The following is a 15,442-nucleotide window of genomic DNA, read 5'->3' on the forward strand; positions in this document are numbered from 1 at the left end:
ATTTTACATTTTAAACTTACATGATGACATATTTGCGAAATAATGTAAATGACATATGCATATCCTATTGTAAATGTCCTAAAAAGGCTATGCATAGCCTACATCCCAGGGTATAAATTCTGTTAGGATGAACCACAGTTACAGTTTAAGAAACAGTTCTTAAACAAGCATTTCATGGAGTAACTTACTTTTCATACAAAAATAGGTCACTTATTTCCTATTCCTCGTTTCTTCTCGATTCTCCTCAGTCAGGCGAAGGCAAAACATAAATCTTTTGCTTGTATGTTTGCAAGTAACACGCAGACTGTAGTCCGGTCTGGATCAGCGTGTGTGAGTGGAGCGGATCGACAGAGATTTCTCCTCCCAGCTTCTGCTCCATTCATAATAAAACGTGCCGCAGATGGCTCCGGGGGATGAGTAAAGGCCCCCTGTAACGAATCCATGTGTTTTTAAAAGAAAAATATCCATATTTCAAACGTAATAAACACTTTTCTCTCACTTCCGCTGACTCATATGCGGAAGCCGTGCCGGCCAAGACAATTTTTAATATAGCTCCGACTGGATTCGTCTGAAAGAAGAAAGTCATATACACCTAGGATGCCTCTGGGGTGAGTAAAACACAAGCTAATTTAAATTTTTGGGTGAATTAACCCTTATATTCTTTGCTGCACACTGTAAACCAATCAACGTATTATTATTATTATTGTTTCAGCTTGACCCCGCTGGCCTGTCAAGCTTGGAGTTTGTCCGAACGATTTTTTGAAATGGTTAATCAGTGCAGTGGCTTGACCTCTGGGAGGGGGCCACATCCGCTCTTTGGACCACATCGGGGCTGCTTGAATGACAGGAGGGCCTGATGCTGTAGTCTGCAAAATTTTGTTAGCAGAGCAAAGTCTGGATTTGTGCTTTGAGATCAAGAACTGAAGCAGTGGTTAGGGTTAGAAAATGTGGAAGTATTTGCCCAAGACTCACTCATCTCCACATTGCTATTGTGTTGATATTGGCTGCCAGGTTTTGGCGTGTTGTTGCTAAGATGTTAAGAAGTGCGCATTGCTATGCACTTGTTTGGGTGTTCTGGGTGGATGTGTTGGGATGCAGGATATATCAGTTATCGGCGGATATTAGAGATTTTTCATTAGGGCTGGGCGATATAGCTAAACAATGTATCATCGATATAGCCTAATGTTTCATATCGTTCGGTATCGATAATTATTGACTTTTTTTTATAAACTTTTTTTAAAACAAAGAGCAATATAAGAAATGTTTAAATTTAACCACTGTATTTTTAAATTAACCCAATTTATTGAGACAAACAAAAAATTGTTTTTGTTTTAAAAATCAAACACAAAATAAAAATTAAATATCTACTTTCTAATGTTTTATATGCAGATTAAATAGGTTTTAAGGAAACTTTCGTCTTGTATCCCGAGGCCACAGGAGGGCGCAATGAGCAAAATAATGCAGCACATTTAAATTGTCAACGCAAGGAAGTAACTCAATAAAAAAACGTGCATTACGTCTAAATTAACAGAAAAGCATCATGTATGCATTGCTTAATCCAAAGAACCGAAGTGCCATTCACACAGATTGCATTTAAAAACATATGCGACGCAGTGAAAAGGAATAAACCTCCACAAATTCGTGACGTGTTTTCTAAACTGTTTTAGCATTGCATGGCTTTCTATAAATCCCTTGTGTAAGACGTGAGTGCAGCAGTCGTATTCTCTCTCTCTCTCTCTCTCTCTCTCTCTCTCTCTATATATATATTTTACATTTTAAACTTACATGATGACATATTTGCGAAATAATGTAAATGACATATGCATATCCTATTGTAAATGTCCTAAAAAGGCTATGCATAGCCTACATCCCAGGGTATAAATTCTGTTAGGATGAACCACAGTTACAGTTTAAGGAACAGTTCTTAAACAAGCATTTCATGGAGTAACTTACTTTTCATACAAAAATAGGTCACTTATTTCCTATTCCTCGTTTCTTCTCGATTCTCCTCAGTCAGGCGAAGGCAAAACATAAATCTTTTGCTTGTATGTTTGCAAGTAACACGCAGACTGTAGTCCGGTCTGGATCAGCGTGTGTGAGTGGAGCGGATCGACAGAGATTTCTCCTCCCAGCTTCTGCTCCACTCCGGGTTTTACATTTCCTCATGGGCAAAATATTCACGAGAAATCAGAGACTTAACGGTTAAAAAACTTGCTCCTCGCCTCAGGCAAAAATCACACAGCTCCAACACTTTCATTCACACGAGAAAGCACCAACTAACCATTGTAAAATACGTATTCTACATTAATACTGAATTCTATATTGTATCGCCCGACATCCGGTAGAAGTCTACAGTTGGCTAACGAACTGTTTTACAACAATATCGGAACAATAAACTATTCTGAATGAATATAGGCTATTTAAATATGTCTTTGATATGCTGTTTTTGAACAGCATCTTAAAGAAATGAAAAGCCTAACACTTAAGCAGGATAACAGATGGCTTGTGGTGTTCTTGGTAGTCTGCAGAGTTAGCGTTATTCCTCTTTAAGTAGGAAAAACATTCATCAACTTGAATTATATAGAAACGATAAACATCGCAGCAGATCCCCAGAGACAGAGACAGCTGCGCCATTGGAAACCGGTTTGGTGAGCTAAGCGCTATTATAAGCGCCATTCGCCCCCAGACCGGGAGGAGGCGCTGTTATGCGCCCAAAAACTGACACAAGGAAGCTTATGCTCCACAATAATATTACCGAAGTACAGGGAAACTGTAAGGAGCTCTCCCTGTTTAGATGGGATGGCAACTTTACCCAGCGAACGGAGGGCTTTTGCGCATAAGATTAACAGGTAGGTGAACTTTACCGAGTGTTAACCGGTTGAGGAGTCGTGCATTAGTCGTCTCGCGCATCGGGACTGACTCGATTGGAGAGATAAAGAGATCCGCCACGAGTTACACCGGGATGAACCTTTTGTTTAGTTCAACTGTCCGGGCGTCGCAACAGTGTGACACTGCAACTACACTACTTCTGTTTAACACGTGTACCCGTTTAAGGACTTTGTAACGAATGCATGGTGTGTATCGTCTTTAAGTCTTAAATAGTCAGACTTCATGTGGGTGAGAAGAGGATGCATTGAGCGCCATGAAGTGTAATGTGATAGTGATATCGGAACTACACGCTTAACTATTCGAATAAATATATCACAGGAATGAGTTTAGGGCTGGCTGGCTGGCTGACTGTTTAAAAACACATTTAAGTCATAGCGCAGCAAAACTAAATAATTGTTTTTTTCCTAAAAGTTGAAACCGTTATAAACACTGGGAGAGTAAAGTCAAAATTGCTCAGTTGGTCAATAGAAACCCAATACATGGTTACAAACAATAAAGTAACAATTGTGGGATTTTTTTCATTATGTGGTAATTTTTAGGTAGACAGGTATAAAGAGAGTGATAATCCAGAAATTTGTATATATATATATATATTTGTAAGACTTTTTTATGACTAAATTTGGTAATGGGAGAGTAAAAATATTTTTAAAATGTACACCGTTCAAACTAGGCTGCTTATGTTGAAGTGTTTGGGATGTGGCTTTTAATGATGAGACCTTTTTTGTAATCAGGCTCTCAAAAAGTATATAACAATTTGGATATAGATTTATCGGCCAACATATCGGTTATCGGCTTTCAAAAATAAAGAATAATCGGTTATCGGTATCGGCCAAAATTTTCATATCGGTGCATCTCTAATATCTGGTCATGTAACGTTTCACGTCAGCTATTAAATGTTCATGTTAAATCAAGACAGTTTGATTTTGACGTTATTGATTGATCAATAAGTGTTTTTCTTATTTGTTTTGCACTTTTATATGAATCTTGCATGCTCATCAAGAGGTGATGCTCTTCTTTAGTGGGAATCAGCTCACTTTTTGCTGAGAAAGCATCTTTGGACCTTGCCTGGTGGGTTCACAGAAACTGAGTGTGTCTGTGGTTGGTTAATTCACTTGTTTATTTATTTGTTTGGAGTTATTGATATGGTAGTTTTCGTTAATTCTCGTAGATCGGAGCAATGCTGATAATTTGATAAGGAGGTTAAAATCACTCCAGCATGCCAGTGTACATGTTCAAAAGCATATGGGAAAGTGAAATCTAAGTGAGATCTTGCTATGTGGATGGAAGTAAACAAGCCTGTGGAGAGAATCTTCAGGAGTGATCCCTTACAAAAGCACTGTACTCAAATGGCAATACCATAATACTTACATATAAACCATGGTTTTGTATAAGTACTATATTCATATACCATGTGGTCTGTACACGATACTGATGCACAGTATCGACCTTATAAACGTCATCTTTTTTATGTGCATAGGATTATGTTTCATGAGTTATTATCTTTTTCTGTCTTCACCTCTGTGAGAGCAGACTCATTGTTTCTTTGCAGGATGTAGGAAAGTGTGGTGTGCTCCATTCTGCCCATTGCTTTGCTTTTAGAGCAGACTAGTTTTCCTCTTTCCTTTTGAAGCAGGAAATAGGAAGCCACAGTGTTGGGTGGCATTCCTATAGCTCTGATTTTGCAACACTTAAAAGGTTACATATTTGTATGTGCTTAAAGGGTTAGTTCTCCCAAAAATGAAAATTAGCTTGTGTTTCACTCACCCCAGAGTCATCCTAGGTGTATATGACTTTCTTCTTTCAGACGAATCCAGTCGGAGTTATATTAAAAATTGTCCTGGCTATTCCAAGCTCTATCATTGCAGTCTGCGGGTGTTGCAGTTGAACAGTCCACAAGTCGTCAAATAAAGCTCGCGCATTCATAATAAAACGTGCCGCAGATGGCTCCGGGGGATGAGTAAAGGCCCCCTGTAACGAATCCATGTGTTTTTAAAAGAAAAATATCCATATTTCAAACGTAATAAACACTTTTCTCTCACTTCCGCTGACTCATATGCGGAAGCCGTGCCGGCCAAGACAATTTTTAATATAGCTCCGACTGGATTCGTCTGAAAGAAGAAAGTCATATACACCTAGGATGCCTCTGGGGTGAGTAAAACACAAGCTAATTTAAATTTTTGGGTGAATTAACCCTTATATTCTTTGCTGCACACTGTAAACCAATCAACGTATTATTATTATTATTGTTTCAGCTTGACCCCGCTGGCCTGTCAAGCTTGGAGTTTGTCCGAACGATTTTTTGAAATGGTTAATCAGTGCAGTGGCTTGACCTCTGGGAGGGGGCCACATCCGCTCTTTGGACCACATCGGGGCTGCTTGAATGACAGGAGGGCCTGATGCTGTAGTCTGCAAAATTTTGTTAGCAGAGCAAAGTCTGGATTTGTGCTTTGAGATCAAGAACTGAAGCAGTGGTTAGGGTTAGAAAATGTGGAAGTATTTGCCCAAGACTCACTCATCTCCACATTGCTATTGTGTTGATATTGGCTGCCAGGTTTTGGCGTGTTGTTGCTAAGATGTTAAGAAGTGCGCATTGCTATGCACTTGTTTGGGTGTTCTGGGTGGATGTGTTGGGATGCAGGATATATCAGTTATCGGCGGATATTAGAGATTTTTCATTAGGGCTGGGCGATATAGCTAAACAATGTATCATCGATATAGCCTAATGTTTCATATCGTTCGGTATCGATAATTATTGACTTTTTTTTATAAACTTTTTTTAAAACAAAGAGCAATATAAGAAATGTTTAAATTTAACCACTGTATTTTTAAATTAACCCAATTTATTGAGACAAACAAAAAATTGTTTTTGTTTTAAAAATCAAACACAAAATAAAAATTAAATATCTACTTTCTAATGTTTTATATGCAGATTAAATAGGTTTTAAGGAAACTTTCGTCTTGTATCCCGAGGCCACAGGAGGGCGCAATGAGCAAAATAATGCAGCACATTTAAATTGTCAACGCAAGGAAGTAACTCAATAAAAAAACGTGCATTACGTCTAAATTAACAGAAAAGCATCATGTATGCATTGCTTAATCCAAAGAACCGAAGTGCCATTCACACAGATTGCATTTAAAAACATATGCGACGCAGTGAAAAGGAATAAACCTCCACAAATTCGTGACGTGTTTTCTAAACTGTTTTAGCATTGCATGGCTTTCTATAAATCCCTTGTGTAAGACGTGAGTGCAGCAGTCTTGTTTAGTTCAACTGTCCGGGCGTCGCAACAGTGTGACACTGCAACTACACTACTTCTGTTTAACACGTGTACCCGTTTAAGGACTTTGTAACGAATGCATGGTGTGTATCGTCTTTAAGTCTTAAATAGTCAGACTTCATGTGGGTGAGAAGAGGATGCATTGAGCGCCATGAAGTGTAATGTGATAGTGATATCGGAACTACACGCTTAACTATTCAAATAAATATATCACAGGAATGAGTTTAGGGCTGGCTGGCTGGCTGACTGTTTAAAAACACATTTAAGTCATAGCGCAGCAAAACTAAATAATTGTTTTTTTCCTAAAAGTTGAAACCGTTATAAACACTGGGAGAGTAAAGTCAAAATTGCTCAGTTGGTCAATAGAAACCCAATACATGGTTACAAACAATAAAGTAACAATTGTGGGATTTTTTTCATTATGTGGTAATTTTTAGGTAGACAGGTATAAAGAGAGTGATAATCCAGAAATTTGTATATATATATATATACACACACACACCTGTTTTAGCATTGCATGGCTTTCTATAAATCCCTTGTGTAAGACGTGAGTGCAGCAGTCGTATTTGTCCGTCTAAATCAGTCAAATTCGTCTTTAACTTTGTTTATTTTGTGTTTTCTCTTTTTTGGCCAATGAATTGCACTTAAAATATGAGTATAGGGAGGTGGCGTGAGAGTTAATAAACTATAACTGTACAAAAGCGACAATCTTCTTGCATACATTACAGACCCACACTATTTGTATATATGTACTTCAATGCTAGTATGCAAAAACCAGTAACGAAAAAGAGTAGTATGTCTGAATTCACAGTATTCATACAATAGTAAAATATGATGATGGATGGATCTATTTCCACTGAAGTGTGCATCTGATGGACACCTTACTATCCCATGAGGCCACGAGAGAGGATTTATGAATAGAGTAAAGTGACACAACTAATGCTGGTAGGTCTAATGACAATGACAACATGACAAATGTAGTAGGTCGGGATTAAATGTATACTATACACACACATTTTTTTAAGGGTCGCGAAGTACCTACTCAGAGACTATGTGATTTCAGACACAGCCAATGCATCTTCTTTGTTTCTGTTTTATGATGGATGGCAACCAGCATTAAGGTGTAGGTAGTACGGCCAACTGCTATGGTGGCTGCTGCTGGGTTGTGTGTACTGTAACATATCAATATTTCATTTTTTAAATATACTGCTACACTCCTACAGTACATACAATATCAGATACATGCTAAAATTTGCCTCAAATCCCCAACTCTAAAGTTTGAGCTGTAGTAATAGGGATACTTGCCTTAGCAAGCAGCAGTAATGATGGGGCGTGTGTGTTTCGAAGGGAACTGGAGCATCTGCAGCTGTGTGTGTGTGTATCTTTGTCTGTGAGAGCGAGACCGTTTGAGTTTGTTAGGGAGCAGCTGCAGGCTATCTCTGAGTGGATGAGGGGTTACTGGGTTATTGGGCTTTGTTGAGCATTAAAGCCTCTCGTTTGCTTTTAGTTCCCAAATTGGCAGAGCTGTGGCGTCCTGCCTGCTTTCTGCCAGCGGCTCAGCATCTCTTCAAACATTCTGAGTTTGGCCGTCGCCATCTAAGCAGCGGCTGGCTCTGGCCACTATATCTGATATGAACCCGTCATGCTGTCTGTGTCTGATTCGTTGTGATCTTGATCATCTTTGTGATATTTGGACATTGCATATGAGCTCCTGATGTGATTGTATGAAATCAAGTAAATATAATAAATGTCCCTTTCTGTGTCTCTCACAGGACAGTAGCGTCTGAGGTCAGGAAGCAGGTTTCCCGGGAATATGGCTCTCCGCAGCTGTCCAAAAAACGTGCTGGAGCTCATCAAATGGTTAGTGTGTAATTGTGTTTGTTCATGTATATTTCTGCTTGTCTGCACACAGTCTTGTGGGCTCCTGCCAGGTCTTGAGTAAGAATGAGGGTGTAATTTAATGCTTTGCAAAATAATTGCTTTGACTAAAAAAAAAGACTTTCATACAGAATTTAATCTGGTACTATAATATATTATATTCGATACTCTTGTTCTTCTGAAATTTATCAGGACTAAAATTAATATATAAATATTTACAGTGCTACATGCGTTTGCACTGGTGAGGTTTCACATTAATAAATAAACAAATATTTAATTAATGGATATAAAGTGGTCCCAAAATGAATCTAGTTATACTTAAAAATGTGTTTGCATAATATATACTATATTCAAATGTTTGGGGTCAGAATGTTTTTTTTATTTTTTAGATGCATTAAATTAGACATTTATAAAGACATTTATAATATTACAAAATAATTCTATATCCAAAAAGCATTGTTCTATTGAACTTTCTATTTATCAGACAATCATGAAAAAAATGTCATGTTTTTTCCCCAAAAAATTAAGCAGCACAACCGCTTTCAACATTGATAATATTATAATAAATGTTTCTTGAGCACTAAATCATCATATTAGAATGATTTCTGAAGGATCATGTGACACTGAAGACTGGAGTAATGATGCTGAACATTCAGCTTTGCATCACAGAAATAAATTGCATTTTAAAATATATTCAAATAGAAAACCAGCTATTTTAAATTGTAATCATATTTTGCATTATTAATGATTTTACTGTAATTGGGATCAAATAAACAAGCTTTGGCAAGTATTAGAGACTTTCTTCTAAAAAGTAAATAAATAAAATAAAATACTTGCTGATCTCAGATGTTTAAACTGTAATGTATCCAAGTGGCATCTATTTAAAGAAAAAAAAGCACAACAAGTATACCTTTAAAGCAAAACATTCACATTTCTTTAGGTTTCTAATGAAAAAAACAATAGATATACTGTTCAAAATGAAAACAAAACGATCTGCACACTTTCTTGTTGTCAAAGTGGATCATGTTTATAGTTAATGTGATTCTCTCCTCCTGTGGTTATACCTGTTTGGACACATGTGAACTCGAGTAGAAATGACTTCACACAGTCACTGAAAATAACCAGTTGATCAAAAGTCAGTGAGTCAAAAATGGCTCTTAAAAGTTAGTTCTGAGAAAAGGACTTTTTCGCAGTGTGTTTGCAAATACTAGTTGGTTGGATGTTTTGTATCTAATTCAATGACATGATATTTTTAAATGTGACCAAAGTGTCCAAATCACTTTTGGGACCTCTGTATATAATATGTGATTATACATAGGAGTGAAAAGGGAAAGAGGAAATGACCACAAGCCACAATCACTTCCCTTTCTTTTCCCCTAACACAAGGTTATTTTTAAGTTTTCCCTGTACCCTTTTTGTGTATGCAGTGTTGCCAGTTTTGGGAAGGTTACTTTGGAAATGTAATAGGTTTCAGATTACAAGTTACCATATTTAAAATGTAATAGTAATGTAATCAATTACTTTATTAAAGCAATGTAACTGATCACATTTAATTACTTTTTGATTAGTTTTCTACATTTTTAACAAATGTTTTCAAATGTGAATCATTTTCAAACATTTAAAGCAGGCAGGGTTAACTTTACAGGATTCAACACTGATTACTGTCAGACTTTCAAAGTCCTAATTCACTTGAATTAAGGTTATAATAATTTCATTTTAAAGCACAGCTACCACAAAATCAGACTTTAGCAGCTATGTTTACTTTGAGATCATTCTGCAGTTAAATACAGATTTAAAATCATAATATACAGTGGTGTGAAAAAGTGTTGGCCCCCTTCCTGATTTCTTATTTTTTTGCATGTTTGTCACACTTTAATGTTTCAGATCATCAAACAAATTTAAATATTAGTAAAAGATAACACAAGTGAACACAACATGCAGTTTTTAAATGAAGGTTTTTATTATTAAGGGAAAACAAAATCCAAAACTACATGGCCCTGTGTGAAAAAGTGTTTGCCCCCTAAACCTAATAACTGGTTGGGCCACCCTTAGCAGCAACAACTGCAATCAAGCGTTTGCGATAACTTGCAATGAGTCTGTTACAGCGCTGTGGAGGAATTTTGGTCCACTCATCTATGCAGAATTGTTGTAATTCAGACACATTGGAGGGTTTTCGAGCATGAACCGCCTTTTTAAGGTCATGCCACAGCATCTCAATAGGATTCAGGTCAGGACTTTGACTAGGCCACTCCAAAGTCTTCATTTTGTTTTTCTTCAACCATTCAGAGGTGGACTTGCTGGTGTGTTTTGGATCATCGTCCTGCTGCAGAACCCAAGTTCGCTTCAGCTTGAGATCACGAACAGATGGCCGGACATTCAACTTTAGGATTTTTTGGTAAACAGCAGAATTCATGGTTCCATTTATCACAGCAAGTCTTCCAGGTCCTGAAGCAGCAAAACAGCCCCACACCATCACACTACCACCACCATATTTTACTGTTGGTATGATGTTCTTTTTCTGAAATGCAGTGTTACTTTTACGCCAGACGTAATGGGACACACACCTTCCAAAAAGTTCAACTTATGTCTCGTCAGTCCACAGAGTATTTTCCCAAAAGTCTTGGGGATCATCAAGATGTTTTCTGGCAAAACTGAGACGAGCCTTTATGTCGGCCGGCCACTCCTGGGAAGGTTCTCCACTGTTTATGGCTCTCCGCAGCTGTCCAAAAAACGTGCTGGAGCTCATCAAATGGTTAGTGTGTAATTGTGTTTGTTCATGTATATTTCTGCTTGTCTGCACACAGTCTTGTGGGCTCCTGCCAGGTCTTGAGTAAGAATGAGGGCGTAATTTAATGCTTTGCAAAATAATTGCTTTGACTAAAAAAAAAAGACTTTCATACAGAATTTAATCTGGTACTATAATATATTATATTCGATACTCTTGTTCTTCTGAAATTTATCAGGACTAAAATTAATATATAAATATTTACAGTGCTACATGCGTTTGCACTGGTGAGGTTTCACATTAATAAATAAACAAATATTTAATTAATGGATATAAAGTGGTCCCAAAATGAATCTAGTTATACTTAAAAATGTGTTTGCATAATATATACTATATTCAAATGTTTGGGGTCAGAATGTTTTTTTTATTTTTTAGATGCATTAAATTAGACATTTATAAAGACATTTATAATATTACAAAATAATTCTATATCCAAAAAGCATTGTTCTATTGAACTTTCTATTTATCAGACAATCATGAAAAAAATGTGTCATGTTTTTTCCCCAAAAAATTAAGCAGCACAACCGCTTTCAACATTGATAATATTATAATAAATGTTTCTTGAGCACTAAATCATCATATTAGAATGATTTCTGAAGGATCATGTGACACTGAAGACTGGAGTAATGATGCTGAACATTCAGCTTTGCATCACAGAAATAAATTACATTTTAAAATATATTCAAATAGAAAACCAGCTATTTTAAATTGTAATCATATTTTGCATTATTAATGATTTTACTGTAATTGGGATCAAATAAACAAGCTTTGGCAAGTATTAGAGACTTTCTTCTAAAAAGTAAATAAATAAAATAAAATACTTGCTGATCTCAGATGTTTAAACTGTAATGTATCCAAGTGGCATCTATTTAAAGAAAAAAAAGCACAACAAGTATACCTTTAAAGCAAAACATTCACATTTCTTTAGGTTTCTAATGAAAAAAACAATAGATATACTGTTCAAAATGAAAACAAAACGATCTGCACACTTTCTTGTTGTCAAAGTGGATCATGTTTATAGTTAATGTGATTCTCTCCTCCTGTGGTTATACCTGTTTGGACACATGTGAACTCGAGTAGAAATGACTTCACACAGTCACTGAAAATAACCAGTTGATCAAAAGTCAGTGAGTCAAAAATGGCTCTTAAAAGTTAGTTCTGAGAAAAGGACTTTTTCGCAGTGTGTTTGCAAATACTAGTTGGTTGGATGTTTTGTATCTAATTCAATGACATGATATTTTTAAATGTGACCAAAGTGTCCAAATCACTTTTGGGACCTCTGTATATAATATGTGATTATACATAGGAGTGAAAAGGGAAAGAGGAAATGACCACAAGCCACAATCACTTCCCTTTCTTTTCCCCTAACACAAGGTTATTTTTAAGTTTTCCCTGTACCCTTTTTGTGTATGCAGTGTTGCCAGTTTTGGGAAGGTTACTTTGGAAATGTAATAGGTTTCAGATTACAAGTTACCATATTTAAAATGTAATAGTAATGTAATCAATTACTTTATTAAAGCAATGTAACTGATCACATTTAATTACTTTTTGATTAGTTTTCTACATTTTTAACAAATGTTTTCAAATGTGAATCATTTTCAAACATTTAAAGCAGGCAGGGTTAACTTTACAGGATTCAACACTGATTACTGTCAGACTTTCAAAGTCCTAATTCACTTGAATTAAGGTTATAATAATTTCATTTTAAAGCACAGCTACCACAAAATCAGACTTTAGCAGCTATGTTTACTTTGAGATCATTCTGCAGTTAAATACAGATTTAAAATCATAATATACAGTGGTGTGAAAAAGTGTTGGCCCCCTTCCTGATTAATAGCTATGGTGCTGTTTTTGAAATCAAATCTTTTCATAACTATGACGGACATGAAACACTGGCATCTAACAATGCTTTGGGAAAAACTGTTAATCTTAAAAAAAAGAGGCATATACATAAACCCAAATAATAAATAAAACAGTTATTAACTAAGCATGTGTCTGATTCTGTGTCCTAAACTCCTGAAACATTGGTGTCTCATGTTTTAGAACAGTCGATGCAATTTGGGAAAGAAAGCAGTCAAATCTGTATGTGTGTGGAAAAAATCAGATGTAACCTCCTTTGTAATCATTAACATTTTCATAAGTAGCTGTAATTTTATTACACATTACACTAATACACTAATTACAGTTACATTTATTTTGTAATTAAATTATGTAATTCTGTTACATGTTACTAGGTACTCCCCAACACTGAGTGTTGGTAACTGTGAAAGTGTAACTCAATAAGCTGTCAATAAGTGTCTCATTTTGTAGAGGAGTTAAACTACAGTCAAGCATCCATATTGAAAAACTGTTAGCTACACTACATGTTACAAACAGCATGTAGATAACTGCCCTGAAACTATTTATGTGGATCATGTTACACAGAATCAAATTTTAAAAAGAGTTAATTGTACTACGAAAACATACTGTAACTTAAACTCAAAACATCTGGCCTCAGTGGACAAAAGAGCATTTGTTGAAACTAAGCTGATGAAAGCTTAAATACAAAATAAAACAAATCTGTAATTTTATTTATTGCTAGAGTAAAGGTTGAAAATGGTCTGAAAAAATTAATTATTTAATTAAACAAATTTAATAAATTTTTCGATACCAAATATTTACTGCGAGTAAACATAACATAAAAAAATTATAATAAAAATGTACCTGTCCAAACAAAGGGGGTCAGTAATATTAAAAAAAGGTTTTATTAAGCAAGGATGCATTAAATTGATCAAAAGTGACAGTACAGGCTTTTATAATGTTACAAAAGATATATTTATCAAATTAATGCAATATATCGGAACTTTCTATTCATCAGAGAATCCTGAAAGAAACGTGATTGAACTTGATCAAAATTTTAAAGTAAACAAATCTTCAGATGATGAAGTGAATGGTATAGAAATGACACTAGTAAAAGTTAGTTTAATTTCTTAGACCCACAGGTATTCAATAATTTTGCCTTAACTTTCAATGTGAGTCTGGGTTCTGAGGTGACGGGTGTACTCTTCTAGGTGCCTCTGACGGAGGTGGTGGAGCCGGTGGACTATGAGGAGTATGTTAGCAGCCATCCGCCAGGAGCGGAGCCCGGACCTCTCCGACAGCTGCTGGAGTTCCCCAGCGATGACCTGGAGCTGCTGCTGCAGGAGAGAGAGTGCGCCACGATAGAGCCGCCCGTCCCGGAGGAGGAGTGAGTCGCTCATCGCACACACAAACACACACACGCCACACTGTAATAGGGATATGCCGGTATCAAATTTTCTTGTTGCGATTAATTGCTAATGCTTTTATCACAGTATACAGTATTATCACGATATTGAAATTAGGGCTGCACAATTAATCAAATTTCTAATCGCGATTACAATTACAGATGCCACAATTATGTAATCGTTTACATATTAATAACAATTAGTTGTTCAAAGTCCACTTATGTTATTCTGTGTGCTTAAGATTTTTTTCTTTCTACATGTTATCTTAAGGGGTTTTCCATTGTTTTAATTTTAGTGTTAGTATAACATTATAAAACCATTCATATTTTTGCTTTTTTTATTATTTAAAGAAGAAACCAATCCAATGTACAGTTGACATTTGAGGCTTAATACTATAGAAAAGCACTAAAGGTTTTTCTCTGAGTGTTTTCAGCTTGTTTATTTTCATATAAAAATACTGCATGCCGTTTCTTCAAACAATGGTATAAACATCATTCAATGTAAATTGCGTAATTAATAATAGCAATTACAATTTCAAGGGAATAATCGACAATTATGATTTTTGTCATAATTGTGCAGCCCTAATTTAAATTTAGTTGAAAAAAAGTGTTGTCATAATACAGTATAACAGGTTTAATAACTTTTTTCTTATAACAAAAATAACTGAACATTTACACACAATAAAGCAATACACAAAAAATGTATAAAGTTAAAAATTTTACACAGATTAAAGTGCAAAAGAATTACAAAGACCAATAGGTATCACTTTACAATACGACCTCATTAGTTAACCTTAGACAATGCATTAACATTCACAATGAGCAATAGCTACATTTGCTACAGAAGTTATTAATTTTTTGTTTAAAAAAATACAACCCTATTTCATGTTAGCTCATTAAAGGGGTCATATGATGCGATTTCAATTTTTCCTTTCTCTTTGGAGTGTTACAAGCTGATTGTGCATAGATAAGATCCCTGAAGTTGCAAAGACTAAATTCTTCTCAAAACCATTCTTTATAAAAGTTAAGACTCTGCCACACCCCCCTAAAACGGCTCGTTCTAACACGCCCCCACATATCCACATATCTACGTGGAATTATTTGCATAATGCCATCCAAATGTGCACGCAAAGAAAGAAGGCGTGGTTTCAGTAACCGCAGTTAGTGTTGAAGCAGCCATGTCAGGGAGACACTGTGTGTTTCTAGGCGAAAGCAAAAGCACTTTATTTGGCCTTCCGAAAGTAGATGCATTTAGGAATCTTTAAGATTACTTACAACAGAACAGCAATGCATTTTATGGACGACCGTTTCGTGAACCTAGGAGAGGAGGTCATTCTGACTTTGCTATGACAATCTGGCGCTTCTGAA

The 15,442-nt window shown here is 35.9% G+C and overlaps 1 protein-coding gene across 4 annotated transcripts in view; it reads left to right on the forward strand.

The window, feature by feature from the left end:
* The first annotated feature begins 2,735 nt into the window (after positions 1 to 2,735).
* dock6 (dedicator of cytokinesis 6) overlaps positions 2,736 to 15,442 on the forward strand; it is a 76,272-nt gene continuing 63,565 nt past the window's right edge. For all 4 annotated transcript variants that reach the window (XM_016275883.1, XM_016275880.1, XM_016275881.1 and 1 more), the window contains exons 1-3: positions 2,736 to 2,849; positions 7,940 to 8,027; positions 13,881 to 14,056. In XM_016275883.1, the coding sequence (XP_016131369.1) occupies positions 2,800 to 2,849; positions 7,940 to 8,027; positions 13,881 to 14,056 (314 nt within the window). In that variant the 5' untranslated portion in view covers positions 2,736 to 2,799. The remainder of the gene's footprint in view (positions 2,850 to 7,939; positions 8,028 to 13,880; positions 14,057 to 15,442) is intronic.

The sequence above is a fragment of the Sinocyclocheilus grahami genome, unplaced genomic scaffold (assembly GCF_001515645.1).
Source record: "Sinocyclocheilus grahami isolate Dianchi unplaced genomic scaffold, SAMN03320097.WGS_v1.1 scaffold97.1, whole genome shotgun sequence".
Taxonomy (NCBI): Eukaryota; Metazoa; Chordata; class Actinopteri; order Cypriniformes; family Cyprinidae; genus Sinocyclocheilus; species Sinocyclocheilus grahami.